The sequence below is a fragment of the Aptenodytes patagonicus genome, chromosome Z (assembly GCF_965638725.1).
Source record: "Aptenodytes patagonicus chromosome Z, bAptPat1.pri.cur, whole genome shotgun sequence".
Classification (NCBI taxonomy): domain Eukaryota; kingdom Metazoa; phylum Chordata; class Aves; order Sphenisciformes; family Spheniscidae; genus Aptenodytes; species Aptenodytes patagonicus.
The window spans coordinates 11,901,258-11,926,975 of record NC_134982.1 but is presented as its reverse complement, the minus strand read 5'-3'; the positions used below and the strand labels follow the sequence as shown (position 1 = coordinate 11,926,975).

Sequence of the window (25,718 nt, the reverse complement as noted above, 5' to 3'; positions counted from 1 at the left end):
AAGATTACTCTTTCAGTGGATTAAGGTCACATCCTCACTGCATGACTAAGTACGTGCAAAGTGCCTTATATTTCAATTACCTCTCACAAACAGAGAGATGAGAGAGCACCAAGCCACTGGCTGATGGATGAACATCAGCAGATCAGAACAGACATAAATGAATTATATGCACCTTGCTATTAAACAGCTCTCTGTGACCTGTAGAGAGAAGTCCTAAAATAAACAAGTTTCCCAGTTGTTTAGCAAGCAAAAAGGGCTGCATCCTCCATTTGTATGACATCTGAATTTACAGTGGTGGTGTTTGGTTCTGGGCACTGAAGGATATATCGCCAAGTCCTCCACTTAGAGTGACCTACATACCCCATCTTTTTTATCCCTCTCCAGAGCACCATGCAAGAATTCTAAGGAAACATCTTCATTTTCATCCAGCCACTGCATCACAAACTGCTCAAACCACCTGCAAGAGGGACAGGAAAGACAGAAAGTTACAGCAAGAAACAGGGCACCTCAACAAGACTCAGACAGTGCTGCTCTTCTAGCAAGCCTTGTGAAAGCTTGCCACTGTTAGATGTCTGAATGCTGTTATCTGTGTGTGCAGCCAAAGTTCCCAAAAATACTCCTACCTGTACACAAGCTACCAGTGAGCAGGGGCTGTACCATCACTTGGGCTGGACAAGCAGAACACAGCCCAGCCCAGCCTCTGCAGATCGTTGGTCCTGTGCTAGTTTTGTCCTTCTCCCCTGTCTCTCCTCTTTCTTCATACCTTCCCCTTTTTTCCCCTTTGAGCACCACCTTTAACTTTGCATCATTTAAGAGCACTTTGCCTTTTCTTCCCCTTTTACCCATGTGCCAGACAGGACAGGGGAGACCTCCAATACCACTATCTCTGCATGCTAAGAGTGACGGCACACTGTCCTGCTGCCCATTTGGATCTACCATCTTTCACATGAGAGCTGCAAATGAGTATAAAGGGAGGAAAAGAAGTGCCTGTTTTCCAGGGCCCTTCAGCCCCTTTATCTGCAGATACAGACATATTTCTGGAGTGCCAGGAGGAAGAATCAAGGCTAGAAGTTTTCTCCACTTTAATCCTGCTCTCCCTTTCCCCAAGTCTTCTCTAGAACACCCTCCCATTTCTATGGGCTGCTGATCTCACTGTGAAGATGCTTGAGTAGATTAACTTCTGGTGATAGCACGACACATCTGCTAGGGCTTGCAGGAAGCTGGCCAGCCCTGTAAGTAGCTCTTCATTGTTCTCTCTTAAAGAAGCACAAACTTAATTCATGTTAAGTGCTGGACCAACAGCCTTGGAGCATGGTCAAGTCCCCAAACCAGGCAGGTCCTAGAAGCAGGACAGTAAAGTTTGTCTCTGTTTCTTCTCCTCAATTAGGAGAATAAGCTAAATGGTAGAGCAGAATCCAAGAAGCTGCTGAAACAGCCACTGTTGTATCTCAGGGAGATGCCTTACATGAGGTGGTGTCTGGAGCTGCCTCCTGCACTGAACAAAAGGCTTCTACCCCACCTTGGCCAAATAGGCAAGGTAAGAAGTGGCTTCAGTGATGGGATCTTACAGCTGGTTATCCCTCTGCTCCCTGCTCTGTGGGACATATCCACATAGTGCAAAAGGGGGGGGGGGGGGGGGAGGCGTGGTTGTCAGTGTTTAGGCAACAACATAGCACTTACAGCTTTATTTAAGTGTCTGTCTAGGATTTGTTGTGTGCAAGTGCCAACATACCGCAGCTGAATCTTAATTTCAAACATTACTAAACAACATTCACAAATAAGGGAAAAAAGTGTGCATGTGTGATTTCAGTCCATGCAAAAGATTATTATATGAGCCTCACAGAGTACAGCCTCCTCTAAACAGGCAGCTGTGTTCATAGAGATTGTGCTAATTATGGGCTGAGTTTGCAAAGAACATGAAAGCATGTGCCAGACATGAGAGGGAGATCAAGAGCAAATTCACAGACAGAGCGTACTAGATTGCCCTAAATACTCTCTACACTTCGAAATATAAAGCACATCAATGCTAATATTGGAAATTGTAAGCAACAGTGTTAAATGCCAACAGCAACCTGTCTATGCAGCCCTGTTTAATATAGACAGCAGCAGTGAAACATTGTCACAGACTTATGGACTTCCTGTGCCCTGGAAAAATTCCTTTTGAATGGCACTTCGGGCTCCTAAAAGTCAGTATATTTCAGAGTCTGCTGCAAGTTTCTCGAGCTTTCAACGTTTTGTTATTGTCCTGGTTTTGGCTGGGATAGAGTTAATTTTCTTCCTGGTAGCTGGTACAGTGCTGTGGTTTGGATTTAGGATGAGAACAATGTTGATAACACACCGACGTTTTAGTTGTCGCTGAGCAGTGCTTACACCAGCCAAGGACTTTTCAGCTTCCCATGCTCTACCGACTGAGAAGGCTGGAGGTGCACAAGAAGCTGGGAGGGGGCAGAGCCAGGACAGCTGACCCAAACTGGCCAAAGGGACATTCCATACCCTGTGACGTCATGCTCAGTACACAAACTGGGGAAAGCTGGCCGGGGGGGCCGCTGCTTGGGGACTGGCTGGGCATCGGTCGGAGGGTAGTGAGCAATTGCATTGTGCATCACTTGCTTTGTATATTCTTTTATCAATATTATTATTATTTTCCCTTCCTTTTCTGCCCTATTAAACTGTCTTTATCTCAACCCACAAATTTTACTTTTTTTTTTTCCCTGATTCTCTCCCCCATCCCACTGCGGGGAGGGAGTGAGCAAACGGCTGTATGGTGTTTAGCTGCCTGATGGGTTAAACCACAACAGTTATTAATTATAATAGCATATTTTGAAGCAACAGCTCAATCCTTAGAAAAGAACTCAGGCAGTTTACAAGGAAGCAGTTACACATCTTAGACCTCCTTCACAGTTCCCAGGCTGCAAGCTGCTGACTGCTTCACATGTCATAGGTCCATGTACAGGGAGGATTACTTATTTGTGCCAAAGCCACAATTTTCACTCTGAGAAGTAGAACTACTTCCTGATTATCATTCATCCTTAGTTATTGTGCCATATCCATAAGAAAGGGCCATTCACTGTTGACAACAGTCACTGCCCATTTTTATGGCTACCATATATTGGCATACAAAATCAAGTGCATAGGTATTTTACTGTCTTACCAAATTGGCTAAACAAAGGTAGTAAGGAAGAAGGTACTATTGGGGGGATAGGGAGGGGAATTACCACCACCTCCCCTCCAAATAAAAAAAAATGCACTACCTCCAGAAAGAGGTTTAATATGAATGTTTAAGTGCAAAGTGAATCCCTTGGATCAGGTCAGGAAATTCTGTAACTATATTTGCAAAGCCAGCCTCAACTTTGTCCCTCATTGGCTGGCAGGAAAACACAAGAGATGTAAACCATCTACAAATACTTCTAGTCCCTGGGCACATTCAGGACCAAAATGTGCTTTGAGCTGTAACACAAACCTAGAGTTATCTTAGTCCAAATACCACTTACAGGGTTTTACTATCAGGTCTTGGGCTGCTCAGCAAGTGAGGGTGGACTTTGAGGACTACGAAGGCAACATATCCAAAACGGTACTCAAAATTATCTAGCACAGAAACTAATAAAAATAATGTGATTTCATGCAGAAATAGCTTCAAAATGTTGTTATAAGGCAAATATCTTCTTCCTCATCTGCTTCAATTATTGATCTCGAAGCAAACACTGTAATTACTCACGCACCAGCACACAAGGCAGAGGCTCACGGTGCTGCTTCAGAGACATTCTGTGCTTGCAGGGGTCAGCACAGCCTGACTTGAGACGGCACAGCCAACCTCTCCAAACGAGGTTTGCACAGAATATGCCTCAGTCCTGCCTGCCGGGAAAGGGAGCGGTGCTTTGTGACTAAATGAAAGTTTACCTCTGTTGGTTGCACAACAGTAATGTAACACAAAAGACTGCAATTTCAGCTTGTCCATCAGCCCAGCTCCTGTGGTCTCAGACTTTACAGGTGAGTTAATCTCGTTCATTTGCTGTGTTGATGCATGTGCGTACGCAATGAACATCCTGTGGCCCTTGGCAAGCACAGAGGCAAGAAGGCAGGCAAGGTTTCAAAGAGCAAAAGAATAAATCCTATGTTTGATGAAGTGAGCCAGAAGAATAAGACAGGATTTCAAAGGGAAGAATGCGTTCTCCCACCGGAGAGGAGGCAGTCTCCAGTACAGCTACAATGCTAGCTGCATGCTAACATCAGTAATAAACCAAAACATTCAACACTTCTTTACACATCTAAAAAGCTAGAGTTTTTTCAGAAATTGACACTTCACAGCTTTTAGCTGGCAGCTAAAAAGTGAAGAGAGGAAGTTTTGAAGATCCACTCCCAGCTATGTTGCTACTTCAGTTTCAGAAACTGCTGCTGAATTTCAGAAAGTAAGGGGAGCATAAAAACTTCGGCTTCAATACTTTGGAGCCTTCACTTTATTCAATCATATCTGAAGGCTATCAGAAACATGGTTTCTCATAGTTTCAACATGAAAAGCAAGTTTGTGGATAGCTTCTTGTGTGTCAAGTAGATGAACAACTCAGCTGTTCTCCGGACAGCAGCAATTTGGTTTCATATAAAGAGTTTATTGATGTGCAAACCCGATGTGTGGACTCCTTTGTTTAAGGAAGCTTCAAGACTAAAAATACTTATGATGAAGCAAATCAAAGGACAAGACTACATTGCTGTAATTGATACCAAGGGGATATTTCATGACAGGTGAAGGTTATGGTTGAAATAAACACCACCTGTGTCTGACAATGTGGCTATTGTACTAAAATACAAGAGTGAAGTAACAAAGCCAGCGGCTGCAAATGTACATGAGCACTGAAGCTCTACCACAAAGGCCAGCAGAGCAGAACAGTCTGCAAAAGACAGCAGAACGAAACTGAAGATCATTATCCTGATTACACAGGAGAAAAAGAGAGATTAAGAATATCTGATGGCTTGCCTGAGACTGCACTGACTCAGAGGCACAGCAAAGAGAACAGGGCTTCCGAGACTATCACTCCAGCACCCTATTCACTGAGTTAATGCCTCTTGCTGACCTGATCTGTTAAGCAAGGCCCATAGCCCAAGCCGACCAATTACGCCAACTGCCTCAAGTCTTACTAGTGTGCAGCTAGCACGAGGCTTGAGGGACTGCGTGCACCACAGGAGGGAAAGAGAATTCAAAATGCAAAAATGGAAACACAGTCCAAGCAAGATGGTTTTTTCAAGAGGGGCAAGTGCAAAGTGCTGCATTTAGACAGCAGTGAACAGTCGTATACAGGATGGGAAGAACAGCTTGGAAACTCTGTTGAGGGTTCCTGGGGGCTGGTTTTTGGCCCACTGGAAGCATCACTAGTCAACAATACCACTGAAGAAAAAAAAAAAAAAGAAAAAAAATAAAAAGGCTGCCATCATCCCAGCGTGCGAAAGCAGCAGCACTGCCTGCAAGGCAACGCAAGGCAATGTCTAGATGAAACATCAGTATTTAAGTCTGGGTTTTGTATGTCCAGACACAGACCAGCTGGAGAGAGGCGAGTAAACCTCACTTACAAGGAAAGCTAGGAACAATTGAGAACCAGCAGAAGACTGGGAAGGGACATGAGAAAAGCATTTTACTCTTGTCAAACAGGAACAATTTGTTCTCCATGCCCAGGCTGGCAAGACAGGATATAACTAGCTCAAATTGAAGCAAGAAAGATTTGGAGTAGGAGAAAGGGGAGTGTGTTAAACCCCCAAACCCAGTGGAGGGGTAACAGTGAAGCACAGGGAAAGGAGATGTGGAGCAACCATCACTGAAAGCCTCTGAAAACAAGTTAAACACTGGTCAGAAACAGCACACCTGCTCTTGCCTTAGGCCAAGTGTGGGACTCTAGCTACAGTATTCTCTCCAAGTTGCTCAGACAACTTTTTGGGCTCATAAACCTTCTTCAGGTCTGAAATCTACTGCTGCTCTTTTAAAGTTAAATAAAAGTTGTGAACAATCACTTAAAGCTTAAGAGCAACCGCTTATCTGATGTTTCCAACGAAACCACTGGGTCTTAATAAAAAAAAGAACATTCTCTTTACTCGCAAATCCTGTTGTCTGTGTATCCATGACATTAATACACACACATACAGACATACATACAGATAAAGCTGTATCTATTAACACAAGAATGTAAGCATACATCCAAAAGTCCGCTGTTCAAGAATTGACCAACGCCCACACTGCAGGCACAAAGTGGCTTAAAGACTGTCCATGCCATTGCTAAAGCTTTTGAGCTCTTGGGAAATGCTGTACAATAAGGGATTGAATTGTGTCAGGGACAGAGGCACAGAACACCAGAGGGCACAAACACGCACGTAAACACAGAAAATCAGGAGTGAAGAAATGGTGTATCATGAAGGCAGCCACATGAGAACCAAATGACTACCCTCAAGGTAACACAAGGAGATGCATAGTGGGGATTTACTATAGGAGACATAACACACTCACGCTGGATATTCAGGCACTTTTCCCTTGAAGGCAGGCAGATCACGAACATATTCATTGTACAGCCACTTCACTTTGAAGTGTAAATTCATATAGTCTGCACTTTTACACAGTCTGTGTTTCTCATGCTCTGTAAAGAAGGAAAAAAAGCAGTTAGGTCTGAATTTACCACTATCACTGCATCAGGCATAGGACAGTCTTATAAAGCATGTCCACAGTCTGCAATGGTTTTGAGGATGAAGCACCTATAGGGCCACAAAATCTTCACGACACAGGATTTTGGCAGCAGGCAGGGGTTCTTGGTGGCTGACCTTTGGGGCTCTGGAGTTTATTTCTGTAGCTCCAACTAAACTTCCATTTGTTAAAGACTTTTTGGTTGTCAAAGCAGTAAAAATAGAGCAATCTCTTACGGCCTTTCCATTTAACATATGACAGTCCAGATTTCATCTTTGCAGGAAACAAAACAAGGAGAGTGAATCTGTTCAAGAGCAAATCTGTTCATTCTTGGATATAAACACAGGCAATACCAACATGTTACACTACACCCCCTAAAAGAAAGGGCAGAAAGAATCAAGTTCTTTAGAGTTTGACAGTGTGAATCACAAGCGAGTTCAAACAAGCTACACAGGAGCTGGAGCCTTCCCTGATCCCCAGTTTGGAGAAATTCATGACACTTCTCTCTCAGAAGGCAACTGTGTTCTTATTTGTATTGCCTTTCTGAGCACAGTCCACTGAAGCAACTCATGGATAACTACCTGCTGCTGAGCCTCTTCCTCCTGCCAGGTTTCGTTGTGTTTTTGTACCCAGGCTATATTGGGACAATGCAGTTCCTCCCTGTATAACGCACATACCTCCACAATACAACCCTTCACACACACCTATGCTGCTAAAGCACTTGCCACACTCAGGCCTACGTTTCTGCAGAGATCATCTCCATAGACCACTGCTCCCCTTTCTCACGAGAAATGTATGCTCCATGTCTTTGCTCTCAAGGCCCTTCACAGCCTATATCCACACTACCATCTTTCAGCAGTTGACTCCCACCTCTGATCAGCCCACAATCCCTGTTTTTAAACTACTTGTTAAGTTCTCTCAAAAGCATCTCAACGCTTTCTCCCAAGCCATCCCTCACGTGCTTACACAGGCAGCTCCTTCTTTTGCACTGCTTTTCTTCAAAATCCTCCTTGAAAAGAATAAAATTAATTCCTTTTTCATGATGCTAAGAGGACTCGGCAACCAGCTTTTGCCTGCACTACGATCCTGAATTATCAGCTGACCAATTCTGCACCGCCACTCCCTAGTGCTGCCTGTCCGTATCCATCTCCTCCTTCTGCCATGCTTCAACAGCATGAATACACTTTGTGCCAGGCTTCTTCGTTCACTCTAGCACCACAGCAAGCTGCTAGTCCATGACTACAGTGTGAGATATGAGACTAAAACATACATGAATTTGGCTTAGACTCAGTTTTTTTTTCCCAAAAATTTGACTTCAGACTTGTCTTCCTACCTTTTATGTGGTTACCTCATTATTGATGTAACTATCCAAGGGCATCACTGCTGATGAGTAGACAGGATCCAACTATGTTAAAAAGTGGAAGTCTTTCTCTTAACTTTGAATGTCTTTAATCTAGGACTTCGGTACAAGTATCCAGTAACTGGGTAGATATATGCACATGCGAGCAATACACGCTACAGATATTCATCAGCAGAAGATACGTCTTAATGATGTAAAATGGCCCCAGCTTTCTGATCAGTTACCTGACAGACAAGCTTATCGTACAATATCATCATCTGTTTTCATGTAAGTGTGAATTCTTGCAACTATTTCAAAATATTAAGAAACTTCCACATCTCTCTTGAAGCTTCAACAACATGCACAAGAAGAAAGGTCAAATAAATTATGAATTATCCAACTGAAGACACAAAACCCAAAGAACTTTTCATGCAAAATTATTCCATAAGCCTTGTCAACTCCCAAGCAGCGGAACACTCCAGTGAGTTGTTTGCAAACCTCTGTAACAGTGTAATACAGATTTCCTCTAATCCACATGTAGCAGATCCACACAGATACAATCTCAAAAAAAAAGAAACCCAACCTTTGTTTTAAAGACATTAAAATGCCCAATATCTGAGACACATAGTCCCCAGGGGTGGTGGTTCGATGGACAAATTACTTCACATGTGCTACTATTTCACATGTACTTTGATCTATTACTCTCCACAGTGAATTTGCTTGTCCTGGAGCCAAGAAAAGTCCATTCATGTTTTACATTAGTAAATCTAGTATCTTTCTTGAGCTCTAAGGAGGTATGAGTATACTCAGTGTCTGAGCTGCTGACCTCCCACAAGAACAACTGCAGAAGAAAATGCAAAGCTCTCTCTGCGGATCTAAACTGGAAACAAACACAGCAATAACCGTGCCCGCTTAGCTCCCTGTGAGAGTGAGGAAATCAATGGACAATTATAACTTCATTAACTTCGATATGCGCTGCCACCCAGGTGCTGTTCCTGCATGGGGAAAGCGCTGTTCCTGCAGAGGGAAGGTCTGACTTGGAGGTAAAAAGGACTCAAACCAGATTTACTTCCTCAAAATTAAGTAGTGCACTAAAAGCAAGTAATTCAAGCCTTTTCCTGCTTTTTAGGGCATTTAAAACACTACTGAGTTGCAGAAGAGGAAGACGCAAAGCAGCCACAGAAGCATAAGCCCAAGGTCTGCTACTAGGACTACCTAGCCATCTAAGCAGTAAAGGAGAGGCTTCACACCAAGGGGATAAAACTACAGGAAAGTAAAAGAAAGAAGGGGAGGTCTTACCACCATAAAAGAGAACTTTACGTATGCGAAAGAAAGGTCGGGCTTGTGACAGAGAAAAGACAAAAGTGAACTATAACAGCACAAACATGCTGGAGGACAAAGAAAGCCAACAAAGCCACAAACCCCCCTCTCATCCCCAACAGCTTGTACCATCTGCCTTCCCCCCTCCAATGGGCCCTGCACGGTTTTGATCAGCTGCTTTCTTTGTAAAGGAAAATGTTTAAGAGCACTTGAAGGTGACATGGAAACACATCGGCCAGAGGTATATTTTGGAAACCCATTTTAGAAAAAGTAAAGTGAAGCATTGGAGCCATCAGTCTTAGCACACTTCTGTTCTGCTTTATAACCTGCTGGCTTTTAAAGAGCTTAAGCGGCAGCAACAGTGAAAGAGTGCACAGGTATTTTGCAGCAACTGCTGTGTTTTATCCTGAAAAGACTGCAGAGTTCTGTAAGTCTCTCACATTTCCTCAGCAGATTTCGTCTGCAAACAGTCTCCTCTGGAGAAGAGCTTTTAGGGTCACCGAAGCCATATTATTAAGGCATTAATAGGGAACTGCTTCCTAGCAGCACACTTTCTAGTGCCATGTCCAGTTCTATTTTTCAGGCAGAAAACAGGACTTCACCACATCCTTAATCCATGGATATTTTTCTTGATCATCAGCCTACTTTCCATGGGTTAACTTCTAGCAAATAATGCTGAATTTCTGCAAAGAAACTCTAACAGGTACTGAGGCTGTTGAAGCGTTAACACTTTGGACGGCTGGCATCTGTGCGTGCGTCTGATCCCCCTCCCCTTATTAGAAGTGAGAATGTGGCAGAATGATTTATTTCAATCCTGCCCACCAAGTCTACTCAGTCTCTCTTCCTATTAGAGATGCTTCCAATTTACAACTCTCCTAATGCTGATGCGTCCAAAATAAGATGAACCATTCCTCTCAAGGATGACACTGATTTTCTATTACTGTCTTTTAATGTCTTCCTAGTAAAGGATTAGTATTTATACATTGCCCTACTGCACAGGCTATGTAGTGTACATGGGGGTAAGCTCCAGCTGGGAGAGGCACGATTAGCTGCCACCCGTGAGGAAAAAGGAAAATAACTCACACAGCCAGGCACTGCTCTCCAACTCAGAGAAGCCATCTCCCACCTCAGCCTCCCAACTCTTCCACACTGCATACTGGAGAGCAACGCAGAAGCATTAGGCTGGAAGGAGGGAGAGGGCAGTTTCACACAGCCAGGCCCGCACTCTTTCTACACCAAAGCCATTGCATACCCTTTAAGCTAGAAGAAAATTTACTCCCACTGCAGACTAAAAGGGCCAGAGACTCTCAATCGTCACCTCAGCCAGGAGGGAAGGAATAGAGCCACACATGAACTAGAGCTCTGACCTCACCAGTTATTCTCCATCATTTGTTATCTACAGCTTAATGCCTGGGACCCAGCAAAGAGGCTCTCACCCAGAACTGCTCAGTGTATTGGGTACCATCAAACAACAACTGGAGTGACCAGTCAGAACAGGAGTATCCTAAGCAGCATATACCCTCCATTTCTGCAGCAGCAGTATGGTCTTCCACATCTTTGCAGATCTGCTCATCACTGGCATAAAACTACAGGACACTAAAGCTAATATAGCAACTACATCCAAAGTGCTAAAACTGCAGGTAGCAGATGAAAGTCTTTGCCTGCTCACAACTATAAACTCTGCTAAGGAGCATGAACTTACCACTTGGTGAGGTGAATGAGCTCATGTTATCCAGAACTTAGGAACAGAACATAAGGGAAAACACCATGAAGAAAGTTAGGAGCAAGTATTATACTCTGGGTGCATGTGCACATATCTCCACAAAACAGATTAGCTTTTGTTGCAGAGAGCTCCTGACGCGTACAGATCTTGGAGCACACCAGAAATGTACCCAGGGATTACTCTACAAATTGCCAAAGACAGGAATACGAAACTCTTGGTGTAGTTAAACTTGTAGAAAAATTAGCAACTTGAACTGAGAAATGACAGAGCCAAGAGCTGAGGACAGTAACACATCACAATCTGTTTCCTTTAATCCCTTTTTTCCCCTAATTTAAAAAAAAAAAATGCAGTGAACTAATCCAATCATCTCTGTTTGAAATACATGTAGTAAGGCCTGTAATTAAATTATTGTAGAGCTTGTTATAAAGGTTATCTTCATAAGTTTCTGGAGAGCAAAGCAGTGAGGAATCACACTTGCCTCAAACAGAATTTTGCACCCTGAGGATTCCTTGAATATATATTTGGAAGAAACACACACCAAAACAGACTCTATCATTGTTCAACCCTCCTGCAGGACTTGCACAGCTAGAGTACAAATACATGTACCGTGCAGTTTTTCAGCATTCGTTCAAAATGCAAACCCTTCCTGGTCCATCAGCTGCCTTTCTGTCAACTTTTCTCACCAAGAAATACTTTGAAGAGGGATGCTCCTTCAGCAAGTATTTGCTATGCACTGATGAACTCACAGGTGGAAACGTTATGCCAATCCTTGTCTCAAGAAGCTCACAAGTGACTAGAAGGATGTCAGGAAAAGCTAAAATAAGCCCAGATTCACCAGGGAGAACAGAGTCAAAGGGGACACAGTATGAGATGTAAACAGAGAAAACCTGGGAGGCAAAGTTAACTTGGGCACTGGGAATCAAATAGAGCCAGGTAAAGCCGGGGGGGGAACCAAAGTCATGTCCCCTTTGACAGTCAAATTCACACACACAATCAGTAACCTTCATGCAGCTGCATTTTGGATACAACAGGGAAAGGGAATCCTAGGAAAAGTCTAGCAACTAAACCTGGAGAGATCCAATTCTCATGTCTGCTGGGAAAGGAAGAAGATATAGCACTTTCAACACATAGAAGAGCAAACTGCATTATAAATTCCTGAGGGTGAGCGCACAGGGGTAAATAAGGACAAAATGGAAAAGGGAGCCAAAATGTTTGCAGGAGCAAACAGTTTCTAGGGAAAGTGAACATGAAGTTATCACAGTTGCCTTATCTCTAACACACCAGCAAGTAGTGACAGTCACTATAAAAGAGACTCTTCAACACAGTTAGTAGGTCTTAGTCCTTCTTCCCAGTGTCTGTTCTTACATCAACACGACCTCACAAGACAAAGGCACTGTGGGGTACAAGCGTATATAAAAAGTTCCTAACACAGAAGTGAGAACATTTCATCCAGACCTGCAGCCTGCTGAATTCAAGCCTAGAGCTGGCAAAGGGTGTCTCCCCACAGCACAGTCTCTACCCCTGTTGCATTGACAGAGACTAAGAAATAGATTGAGTCAATCTTCTTCACTTACAGAGCAACCCCACAGACCGCTGCCGAAGAACAAAATGCAGGAAACTCTCTTAGCTGGCAGCAGTTCTTTTTCTAGCAGTCTGAAGTAAGAGCTTAATAGGCTGTCACTCCTATAAGTGAGCTTAGATCAAACTGGGGGCAAACGGATTGAGCATAATTTTGTGAGTGACCAAAAGCAGTAACTTGACTTGGTTTTGGAATATGAATACAGCTAGCATGCCATAGGCAGCACTGGCACTTCTGTTTTATCACAATATCACCTTACAGATGATCATACGGCCTGACCCTGCAAAATACTGGGAGAACAACTGCTACCACAGCTGCAGAGCCTGTGGGAGCTGGATGGTCTCTTAACCTTGTAAGAAGCTGATTACATTGTGCAAATGAATTTATAGAACTAAAACCAAGTTCAGAAACTGTAATTGACCATCAGAAGAGTACTGCAAGTAGTAGAATTCCTTTCTGGGAGTTTGCTGGGCTCTGCATGCCTAAGTCATTTTCAGAAACAGTAAAGTTTCTCCTTTACTAGGAGTCTGGTGGAATTATGCAAACATTAATTCAAAATTAAGATGCCTGCAGCAGGATTTGTTCTAACAGCACGTTTCTGCCAAAGGCTTAGACCTTCTATGCTGTATCATCCCGGGAACTACAGCCATGGCACAACCCAGAGTCCACTCACTTCTCCAGCCCTTTCTACCATTGTACATTGCAGAAAAAATCTGCTGCTGATCTAAGCCATCGTATCTTCAGGCCAAGGTGAACTTCTGATTTCAAACCAGCTGGGATAACAATAAACAGCTTGCAACACAGCCTGACACACAGGTCTAGAACTCACGCAGATCTCAGCCTCAATTCTCACCCATAAAGCAGCTGTCCACAAACAAACCACTAGAAATCCCTGCTCCAAACAGTGGTGCTACTAATGTGCTTAAGCCTCATTTACACCAAATGGATGGAGAACAAGAGATCAGCAAACAAGTCAGCTGGCAGCAGTGAGGAATTCTCTTACCTTCCGTAGCATATTTCATATCCTGGGCAAAAAGACTCCACATCACCTCCGCGCTGATCTTGCCAACAGCAAGCTCCTGAGGAAACCTGAGGGGACATTTGGGAAAGGCTTTGGCATATATCAGAGCAAAGGGCTCTTCTTTATTCAGCTCTGAGCTAAACTACAAGCTGAGAAGCTCCACATTACACACGCTTCCTTCACCCTAGATAAATGACCAGGTGGAAACTGGAGATCATGGACTGGACTCTGTGGCATAGATTAAATAACCTGAAAACAACACTGCTGTTGAGACTGTTTGTAACTCAAAAAGTCTGGCCCTGGATGTCTCTCCTAAAACAGATAAATACAATAATTCTGGGAATGTGATCTCAATGCCCTTGCACCTTTTTCCCCTTTCTTGTCCATATTTCTTTTTTTCCTTTTTTTCCTAGGGTTACTAGGCTGACAGGTGAACACTAATCAGGTGTCCCTGCCATGTTAAATCAATGATCACTAGGCATAATCCAGCTTTTTGTGCATAATACCTCATCAGATATCTCCCTGTCTCCTGCCCTGTGGGACTGTTGGAGGAGTATCCACCAGTTAAACAGACAGGTTTCAGGTTCCTTTCCAGTGCTGTGCCAACCCCACCCAGTGCAATCTCCCAGTGCTGTACTGAACTCCACATTCCTAAACCACAGCGTAAGGTGTTGTCACCACGGCAGCACTGTGTGCATTAATTTGCATCCCAGAACTGCTCAACATCAGAAAAAGCCAAAAGAACTCTCACCCCATTTTCAGGTGCCTCCCTGAGTTCAGGATTGTAATAATCAGGGTGTTTGTGCTCGAACGCCATCGTAACTGAACCTTTTGAAACTCCTCCATCCCAATCAAAAAGAGTTATTTATATAGACAGAGACAGATAAGACAGAAAGACAGACAGACAAGATAAGTACTTCTATAAATACACAAGTGACAGAAGAGATAGAAAGCAGTTTAACAAATAAAGCAGAGCACACAGAGACTAGCATTAGCCATACAGGACATGGAAGATTCTTACTGATTCAGGACTGGGGTATAAGAATTCTTATCCTCTTCTATGATGGAAACTATCAAAGTGATGAGCTTGGGCCAGAAATCCAGGTTCCTGATGCTGGGGCCCTGTTCCTCAGGAGGAAGGTCCTGATTTTTGTTCTGGGAAGGAAGCCATTGGAAAACCGGTGTACATTTAAAGGGGAAAGAAAAAGCTGACAAAGGTAGATCACGATACAAACTCCAAACACTAATTACCTGTGGACCCTTTCTTCTGAAGAGCTTAAAATTATTGTCTGCTGGCAACTTGCGTGATCTAATGCAAAACACAGTAATATGCCAAACCATGTTGCTTACCGGTGGCCTCAAACCCAAATAATCCCTGTTTTGTCATTTACCATGCCAAGAGCAAGTCAGGCTCCAGGAGACCTGCTGAGACATCATTTGCTCTAAGCTTGTTCCAAATACTTGCTTTTTAGGCACCTGGGTTGATGACTAAATCCATGTTGACACATTGTGTGTGCATTAGTGCAGAGTGCCCAGTAGAGCTCTCATGGATTTGAGAACTATTTGTGTCTAGAGATACCTCCTAAGCCCAGTGCAGAACACTGGGTGCTAGAAAACAAGATAAAATTTTGCTGCTTGAGGTTTATCTATGCTGAAGACATTTTTTTTGATCAGTCTACATTTGCTCTAATTGGCTTTTGCTCACTCAAAGCTGCATCTAAACCTCCCTTCACAAATAACTGCTCATGAAATAAAGTAGCTGAGGCTGGCAAAACGAATTGTAATTAGTTAGTGTAAAACAATTATCGTCCTCCACTTACTAATTAGTGCTCATTAATTGATTACAGATTTTGTGCATTCAGAAGATAACAGGTCACATGATTTTGTTTGTGTGGCTTTTTATATCAATTAGTATTCTTGTTATTATCTTGAGAAAATCAGAAACTTGGATTTCTGCCCGCTTATCAGCTACTCACAGGATCTGTCTGGTACTCGCGACTGTACAGCTCGTGACAGTTGTTGAAAATGTACTCATAGGTGGAGTTGAGGCAAGCTTTTACACAGTCCTTTACTACCTGGCTGGCTCGGGGTGGACTCTGCAGCTCTTGGACCTGGCAAGGAGACAACAAAGAGTCAAACAAAGCACTGTTCATAAATCAAACAGGGAAAGAACAAGTCACCGGTTTGGGAACTACCCAGGACTTGGTGGATGTGCTTTCAGTGACTTGTGCTATCAGTGACCTGAAACCATGAACGGGTCGCTCTCCACAGGCATAAAACAACAGTGACAACACTTACGTCCCCACAGGATCATTTGGAGCATAAAAGAGATTTTGAAGTGGCAAGGAAGATTCTTCAGAATAAATAAATCATGTGACTTGATATGTGTATAGTCTGAGCCAAGCACACACAATTTCTGCTATATTTATAGGATTTTGCTATGAAGCCAATGAGCAATCTTTTCAAACACTGGAAGAACGTGCAACAGACAAGTGGAGCACATTACATCTGATCTGGAAAGTCTTGCTGAAGACCAAACGCTTGCATGCCTTTAAATACAATAACTTTCTTTAAGGACATCTTTCTTCACAAGGTTTACTGAATTTTAAAGCACACCAGAATCCTTAGGGACATGCCAACCAATACGCCTTCTCCTCTTGCAACAACAGGTCTTCTCATTATTTCATTGTTACATTGCTTTAGAAAAACACTTCAGGGTTACTTTAAACTAAACAGATACGCAGGCATCACCCTGCGAATAAAACTATAACCTGAGGCAATTTTGATATTATCACTACCTCTAAACTTTTCAGAGTATTTCTATAAAGCAAACTTTCAATACAGACATATTGTCTGAATGAACACTTTCAATATAAAGTTCTAAAACATCATTTACCCTAGGGCTTAAGAGTAAAATTTTAAGCACTTCCTGAAATAGCTCAAATTAAAGACTTTGCTTTGTTTTTGATAAGATAAAAATTACTAAGTGACATGTGCTAACCTACAACAGTATTTTTAAAAAAGTTTAGAAACAAAAATCAGGAATTAAAAAAAAAATCTCATTACACATTGTTAGAACAATAAACTTAACTACAGAACCAGCACATTAGCTTTCATAACAATTCTCTTGGATTTCTACTGAGAGATACTATCCCATTTCAGTATCTTACCCTCCAAGAAATAAATTTAAAAGTATTTACTAGATAAAAGATGGTGAAGAGATGGTAGTGACTGATAAACGTTGGAGACAGTTTTATAGGAAAGCTTCCTAATATTATTAACAAAAGTAAATTAGCTTCCTAAAATCAGACAATTTTCTTTTTTCCTCCTTTTTTTTTTTTTTTTTAATTATTTTGTGCTGTATTTATGACTGAAGAATCCCAGGGAATAAACAACTTTCATCTTCATGATGCAAAATACAGTGAAGTAAAGATAAAATGTGGATGTTTATTACATGGTCAGCAGATGATCTCAATTTTCCTTAAGTGTCTAAAGCACAACATGAAACAATGGTTTGAAAATGGGAAACCAACTCCTGTGGCAAAAGCTGCGGAGGCCCCGTTCCCATCCCGACCCACAACATTACCTTCATCCTGAAAAAAGTGATGCTGGTCAGCAAATCCACTGTAGACTTCAGGTCCTGCAGCCGTTCACGGCTGCTGGCTGGGAAATTATTCTGTCGACAAAAAAGGGAAATCCTGTTGGAAAGCACAGTCGGATCCATGCAAAGCTTCAAGCATGTGCTAAATAAGGAAAGTATCTTGGAAACATTTCCTGCTCGAGAAGCTTGTACCAGTCAAAACAATGCTCAATAAATAAGGCCTTTTTGCTGCAGGAGCTTATCTGTTTGCTTAATTAAATAGCTTCTCATATGAACGTAAAGTTTGTGGATGCCAGGAGACTGACAACCCTCGGCAGCAGAAGATCTCTCCTTGGCTGTAGAAGGAGCAGGCAGGGAGCAACAGCCTTGCCTCCGGCAGCCCTGGCCTCTCGCTCGAGGTTGCTTGTGTGGGCCCTTTCCTTTCTGCACTCACCGCTTGGTTTTTGGCTTCTCTTCTGAGACACCAAGAGGTGTGGTATATTAGCAACCTTTCCAGAGAAATAAACTGGACTGAGAGGGGAAAATGAGCGCTGTTCCCTGTAAGAAGTCATTGTAACCACTCAGTCCCCTGTAAGATCCGATCTGCCAAGATAAGCATGTATCCTTCAGTGCCTCCTTTGCTCTAATGCATTTATTTTACATACTCTGCCCACCACCCCGCTGTCCACAGCCATAGCTTCCTTCTCCATTCTCTGGGTTCCACTGAAGTTAGAAGTCTCATTGTCCCTTCCAGATATAAGTGTGTGTGTGTATGTATGTATGTATATATATGCATGTAAATGCATATGCTAATGCAGCAAGCTTTGCTTCTTGCAAGAGACTGTTCCCTTTCTGACCCCAGGCACTGTGCCCTTTCCTACATTCCCACTCTTTCCTTCCTGTGTCTTTTACAAGCGTTTATGTTCCTCAGCATGTTCTTGATTAGGAATAATAATCAGGAAAAGATAACATTATCTATATTGAAATTCAACCTCCTCTATGCTTGTGTCAGCTAGCAACCAACCAACAAAAAGAACAACTGACGTGTACAGAATAACTGCACTTGCTCACAAAACGCTTTTCAAATTAATTATTCAGAGGGTGACTTGGAGCTACTCTTTGGAGGGCTCCACCTCTCCCCTCCTCACCCGCCATCCTGCCCTGGAAAGAACAGGCATTGGTTTGATGCCTTCTTTTTCAGAAGTCCACACTGCTGGTTATTCATTGTTTTAAGTGCTTACAAATAGCTTGATTAAACTAGGGGAAGGGGGAGGCTTAAGCTGGGTAATTTAAGTTGTAAATTGCCATCTCCTGTCTTGAAAGCTGGAAACTAACACCTTTTTCTTCCAGAACTTAACCTGCCCTTCAGGGGTCTTAAAATAATTACTAAGAGCTCCCAAATTTCTTCAGCAATTTCTCTAAATATACTGCCAATTAGATAACATCTAAATTATTTAAATTACACAAATCTTTCCTGGTCCATTACATAAGATCTTATTTGTTTGTCCAAGGTTTAGTTGCATTAGCCACCAGAAAGCAGCTTTATTGAAGACCAAGCAAACAAAAAAGGCATCACCACTACAGACTCCTATTGCCATGTGTTGCTACTTTTCCCTCTGCTACTCAGTGGATCAGTGCTCTCTTTAGACCTTCTCTTACTAGTAATAAAGTTTTAGAATAGCTCTTTACACAACACTCCTTTTATCTTCTTTTGCACCTTGCCCCTTGTCCATTTTGTTTGTCTTCCTAATGCACTTCTCTTAGTCCACTCGTGTTTCTCTCCTCTGTGTGTTTTACTGTGTTTCAGATAAATGCACTAACCAGAAGAGGATCTACTTTTCAATAAATAAATAAAATCAAAGCTCATCATTTTTAAATTTTTCAATGAATTAGTCACTAATTAAAATAATATAGCAAGGAATTAAAAAAAAAAAGCCAAGTCACATGATAAGACTATGTTGGCTCTGGAGTAGCAAAGAAAGAAACTAGAGGGTTTAAGAAGCCTGATGGACAGAAGCCAACATTTGAAACTCATCTCTTCCCAATATGCTGAAGTGGGGGGGATCTCAACCTAAGAGCACATCTTGTAGATCCAGAGTCAGGGACAGTGATTCAAGTTTGCCAAACCTGAAAAAAGTGACAACATGGCTGCAGGTCCTCTGAAAGATTTCTGTCTCACTAGGGGAGAACAAGTCTGTTTTTCCTTTGTAGATGATACTGAAGGAGCTGATAAGAATAATTCAAATTAATTAATCCAATCCAACTTGCATTTCTGGGACAGTATCAGAGATCAGCATAGTTCACAATCCTTAAATTATTTCAGAGTCTTGAGGAAATTATAACGGAAGAAACAAACATGATTTAAGTCCTATCCATGAGGAAAACAAAATGGTGTATTCGAGCAACAAGCTTGTCATGACAATTCCTTAAGACACAAAGTACCCAAAAGGTTAGAAATCTAAGAGAAATCCAAATGGTGCACTTCCCCTCTGCCCAGCAGAATGCCTGAAAGGATTCTGTTTATTCCCACTCACCCTGTACATTGAGAGATCAATCCGAAGTGAATTATGAAGCTGGTCCAGAAGCTTCACAAATCGTTCTTTCTGTGGAGCAGAAAACACTAATAAACTTCGGATATCATCACTGTCCAATCGATGTTCAGAGTAAGCAGCAGGATATCAGGGAATTTGTGTCAGGTCTCAGGAAAGTGGGAGGAAGCAATATGAATGCATGGTATTGTGCAAACAGTATTTTCTTTCAATTCTTGGATTTACTCTTATACTGTAATTATTTCTGAAGTCTGTGTAACATTAGAATTGTCAGAAAAATACTCCATTATCACTCTGAAGTAGAGGCAGAACAAAAACCCCTCTGATTTCTAGTCTGCAATTTGCACCAAACTTATATTTAAGAGAAAATATTTATTCAGAGATGAAGAAAGGAACAGGCAGAAAAGGGTGTAATTCAGAGCAATGACACAGCTCCAAGATCTTATCTATTAGTTCAGTGACAAGTATTACAGGCTTCTTGTGACTATCTTCTCGAGGTCAGGTCTCTCTGCTGGATTCTGGTTTGGCATTGTGAACACCTCCTCATTCAATCTACAAATTTTCAGTCTGATGGGAAGCATGAGCTTTTCCAAATACTTTTCCAGCACGCTCAACTCCACCACGTTATACAAAAAACATTTTAACCATTAGGGGGACAGACTTTTTTTTTTGTTTTTTCTTAAAGCAGTTGCTGTTTTTAAAAACAATGTTCTGAAACGGTCACATTGCACAGTATATTTTATCAACAGCATCACCATGCAGAGTTTAGTACTATTGGCTCATTTCCATACCATCTGTGCTCCAGTGTAATTTGAACATAAAGAATAAACATCACAATGCATTATGCTGATTAATACCTAAAATGTGTGAGGATGATAACAATAAAACCATTCTCTTTGTCTACTCTAGAAGAGCTCCACAGCTTCCAACTCCTCACAGATTTAGTGTTCCTTAAACAGAACAAGTTATTTACTGAAAGGCAGAAGCACCGTAGGCAAATTACAGAAGTCCAATTGTAACATCACCAAACACGCAAACATACCCCAAAATTGGAGGCTGCAAAGCGGTCCGAAGCAGACACATTTGTGGAGGCAGTGGTGTGCGCATAATAAGCATTGATATTGGCAAGTAAGGTGCTCATCACAGCTGGCACGCCTGGGCACATGTATTTAGAGGAGAGACATGCAAAATGCCTGCAAAAGGACAGTTCTGTAAGTCATTCTGGTCTCTTTTGTGTAGCACAACTTGACTCTGTCCCTTTAATAGCCCACTTATGCTGGCTGGCACCATGAACAGACAAAAGTTATGTTTTCTCCCTTTCTGTAAATCTCCAGCATCTCTGAGCTTTTTCAGAAAGATGCCATCTAGACAACAGATATGCTCGAAACAAGAGAAATTCACTACAGCCCTTTCCAGATCATAAAATAGCTTCTCAACTATTTGTTGCCAACAGCTTGTGACTTAGGTGACAACCTGGGTCCTGATGCCAACTCCTAGAACCAAACCTGACACAAGGAAATCTATATAATTTGCTGCCACTTGAGGTAGCCACAGGTTCTGAGGTGACATGAGGCAGCAGCAAATGGAAAGCATTCAAGCACAGCGGGAGCACACGCTAATATTTCTGTGCTGCACTGACACGTGATTCCTTAGGGCTAACCCTTCCAGCCTGCAGGAAGCGTGCACGCTCATTTGCATTTTCCCATTTAACTGCTCTCATTAAAGTGCAAGGAACCTTCCTGCAGGAAATCTCAAAATTATGCCAGAAGCATCCAGGCTTGTGAAATGATTGATCAATCAAAGAAAATCTGTTAGACATGGGGGGGGGGGGGGGGGGAGGAATATCAGAGCTTAAGAGCTCTGATATTATGGTACACGGCAAGTAAAGTTCATTCCAACAGACAGGAGAGTTGGGCCATTTTTAAGCAGTCCTTTTTAAGCAGTAATCCGCACTGAGCTCCCAAACTAAATTTGGGAACTATTTTCTAAATGTAGCTTTCTCCCTAAGGGACTCATCACAGACATTAGCTTCTGTGCTAGTTAACCTACAAATGATTATAACCAAAAAAGCTCCAGTGAGAGAACTTCACAGGAATTCACAAGTCAGTATTTCAGACAAACATGATACTGATGCCTGAATGTTAACTTGCTTGCTACATGATAACTATCTACCAACTGGGTCATTTAGGCACTTGGTAAATACAGACAGACACATAAAATGGCTTTGTTTAGCTTGAAGAAGAGAAGGCATGAGGAGTGGGGTTCTAATCAATTTCTTGACTACTTAGCAGAGAGGGGAGGGTTAGTGAGAAGACTGAGCCAGGCCAAAATCCTTTCAGAGGGAAGACTAAAAGATAAGCAGCAATGTGCAGCAGTTATAGCATAGGAAATTCAAAGCAGGATTTTCCAATTTGGATTTCAACCAGGAATTTCTTCCCCAGAGTAATACAGCCTGAGGACAGGAGCCCAGAGTGGTGGTGGACCTCCATCCTTGGACATTTTCAACAAACTGAAAGAGGCCCTGAGCAGTCTGGTCCAACTTCCAAGTTAGAAGCAGGGACTAGACCTCTGGAGGTACCTTCCAATTCTTTTCCACTTTGGTTTAAATCAGTATGCAGAAAAGGTGCTTGCAAGGTGACATAAGTACAGATCATAACTCATCCAAGGACCCAGACCCCAAAACTTTCAGCTTCTAACGTGAAAAATTTCACTTCTCTGCTATATTTAATATTACATTTGAAATAAGAAATGAGCTAAGTATAGCACTATCAGTCTTTAAGAGGAAGAATGGCTCATCTGAAATCCAAGTAAAAGTATAGTGACAAGGAAAATGCTCTTTGAAGATCAAGAACTGCATTAGCCTAGCTCCAAAGAGGACAAATCAGTGGCTCCGTTACTCAAACTTCCTATAAATGCCTTCAGCAGCACCTGGGAAATTAGCGACTTCAAAGGATTGTATCAATTGCCACAACACACATGTAGGGCAAACACTTTCACAAAACCTCATCCCTTCTCACATCATCAGAAATCTTCAGCGGGATCCTTGGGCAATATCTTTTTAACAGAAGAGTGCTCAAACAGAGATTTTAGAGTCTTAAAGCAGGAATGGCTCAGCTATCAATAATAAAATATGGTCATTTACACTACTGAAATTGGTGTAATTCCTTAGAATTAGTTTTAAAAGTGCTCATGCAACTTGTTCGGATAGATGCTTAATTCCAGCACTTTGTCAGACATTAATTTCTAGACTTTGAGGAAACCAGTGATTCAGAGACAGGCAGTCTTTTCCCGCTCACAGTAAGCCCCATAAGGAGCAGCTGTCACTGCCAAGCCTTCCGTTACCAACGCATTCCATCTTCTAAATATTAACAGTCACATCAATTAGTTACACTGATTGCCTGCACTAAAGACCACACGAAACGCATCTTACGTCATGGCCTGGTATATTGATTCAATGCCGTAACGCATTGCAAATTCATCCACGATCTCTTGAGCTGTCTCATCAAAATACACCTTCCAGGCATCATCTCCTTTGGCATCAGGGATCTTCACCACCCCATTCCCTTGCACATCTGTGAGATGGTGAAAGAGGTTCTGAAATACAAAACAGGAATGAAATTATATGTGAGGCTGCTGAAGCCTCCAAGTGAGTTTCATGAAGAGCTTGGAACTGTTGAGAAGGCAGCACTAACACAAATTTCTTTGCTCTCCTCCCTCTTTCTTTCCCCCTACCCACTATGTATTTTTCTACTTTTACCTTCTTTTCTTCTTGAGTGCTCCTAGCTGAATTTTTTGCATGCATACCTACAACTTTACCCAGCAGACATTGTGCAAGATGCAGAGGAGTGCTTCAATACAGTGAAACCACAGACCAGTTAGTCTCCTGAAACCTACACATTTCTGTCCTCAGAATGAAATGCCTTAACATGGACAAGCTATTTAAACTAGCTGACATAACAGCTCTGTGTCAGCTTTGTAATTATTATTATTATACAGCAGAACAGTCCAAACAGATTTTTTTTTTTCTGAAAAGGACATCCTTAAGATCACCCCTAACAACTAGACACTTGCATTATTATTCAACATAACCTTTCACTTTATCTAACACTGCAAAGGCTTTCAGCTATCATTGCTATGGAGAAATTGCACATTCAGTTCAGTGAGTTTCTCAGTAATCCTCAAATTCATGTCACTTACAGATTCATCAGCCTTTCAGACAGCTGCCTCCCTGTAGTATGGCATGCAAAAGTCTAATGATCTCATTAGGAGCTAGAGGACTCTGCTTTACACTACTATTTTTCCTGATTAAATTATTCTAGCTGTAAATCATCTTCATTTTATGATACACAAATGAAAGAAGGTGATACTTAAGAGACATATTTGTAAAAAAGAAGGGCAGCAAGTGATCACACATGTTCAGAAGGAAAAAAACCAGAATAGCTTACCAAACAGAAGCCATCACTGAATTAACAAACAATAAATATGTATTGAAGGACACAAGACAGCCTAAAAGAAGCCTACTGATGTTTTTCTAAGCTTCGTATCTGCCTGTTCCCTGTCAAGGCCAGAAGACACCACAGGGCTCATCTAGCCCAGCATCTGGATAAACATGTTGTTCCCGTAGCTGAACATTCCACTCTGTGATACATCTGTCCTTCTTTTCTAATCTGAATTTGCTTAAACCTCACTGGACCTCATGATATTCTCGTATGTCAGGTGAAAGGGGCTCTGACTACTCTTCCTTATTCAGGCACTTAGAGACTGACCCTGCCGCCTGCCTTCTCTTTGATAGATAGATGGGCACCATGCATCTCTCCAAGACAGGGTTTTCCTTTTAGTCCTTCTTACAAGTCATCTTTGGATTCCTCCCAACTTCTGCAGCACTGCCTGGCCAGCTTAGTCAACCCTGAGTTGGGTCAGTACCCAGTAACTGTAGCTTATCTTCTGTTCCCCAGTAACTGTTCATAGCTGTACACCAGTGCAGCAGCACAGAATTTATAACACCAATATCCGCATCACTCAACAGCCAGAGTCAAAGCCTTCCCCAGACCAGAATTTACTAATAAAGCATTTTAATATGCCTTCTCTAAAGAAAGGCATAGGAACAGTACATGCTGAAAACATCACTCAAGGAAATTCAGAGGCTTCTCCACGTTAAACCCATGGGGGGCTCTGAGTTGGACCAACGCATGATTTCTGCCTGACAGCAGTGCAGCTGTGACAGTGCGACAAACCGAGCCAGCCAGCCCTCAGTGCGGGGGGAGACAGCCTAAAGCCTTCTTTGCCTTCCTGACAAATGCAGGTCTGATGATTCAGCATGTTTCCAGGCCTGCAGAGCAGGGAAAACAAAGCTCATCTAGGGCAAGGAGGAACATTTCAAGGAAATAAAGGTCAGAAAATTGCTTCTTCAAGAGACAGAAGGGACATGGTGATGACTGAGCTGAACCCGCTTCTTACCTCATGAAGGCAAGTGTACTGAATATGATACGGAGCCACCTTCTCCTCGCCTTTGATCTCCACGCTGATTTGCAAACGAATAGCCCCAGACACTGCAGACTTATCTGTTCGCTTCTCTAGAAGGAAAAATCATCAGCAATCACATGCATTTTTCATGTTCAGAGCACAGCCATCTTGGGGTAAAAACATTGGAAAAGAAACTGCTGGAAGCTCAGGCTGAGCTTTTGATCAGAGTCACCATGGAGCAAACTTCTGTCTTTTTTCTTTCAAAACTTTGAAAGACTGACTGTAAGCCAGTCCTTCTGACAGCAAATGTGTTATAAGGTCCCTGGCCTTGCATTCAGTCAGCTGAACTAGAACCACCAAGGACAGATCCCTTTTCTGAGAACAGGGCTGACTAATGTGGAATTTGTTCCTGACTTCATCATAGTCCTGAGCTCCTGGGAATTGCTGGTTGTCCCTACCAAGATTTTGGACCTCCTAGGATTATTACTA

The 25,718-nt window shown here is 42.3% G+C and overlaps 1 protein-coding gene across 6 annotated transcripts in view; it reads right to left on the bottom strand.

Annotated features, from left to right (window-relative positions):
* UNC13B (unc-13 homolog B) overlaps window positions 1-25,718 on the bottom strand; it is a 227,334-nt gene that overhangs the window by 37,111 nt on the left and 164,505 nt on the right. For all 6 annotated transcript variants that reach the window (XM_076362991.1, XM_076362992.1, XM_076362986.1 and 3 more), the window contains 10 exons: window positions 25,224-25,339; window positions 23,197-23,360; window positions 20,809-20,959; window positions 19,752-19,820; window positions 17,224-17,313; window positions 15,614-15,748; window positions 14,659-14,792; window positions 13,620-13,705; window positions 6,485-6,611; window positions 361-457 (listed from right to left, as the gene is read on the bottom strand). In XM_076362991.1, coding sequence (XP_076219106.1) covers window positions 361-457; window positions 6,485-6,611; window positions 13,620-13,705; window positions 14,659-14,792; window positions 15,614-15,748; window positions 17,224-17,313; window positions 19,752-19,820; window positions 20,809-20,959; window positions 23,197-23,360; window positions 25,224-25,339 — 1,169 coding nt within the window. The remainder of the gene's footprint in view (window positions 1-360; window positions 458-6,484; window positions 6,612-13,619; window positions 13,706-14,658; window positions 14,793-15,613; window positions 15,749-17,223; window positions 17,314-19,751; window positions 19,821-20,808; window positions 20,960-23,196; window positions 23,361-25,223; window positions 25,340-25,718) is intronic.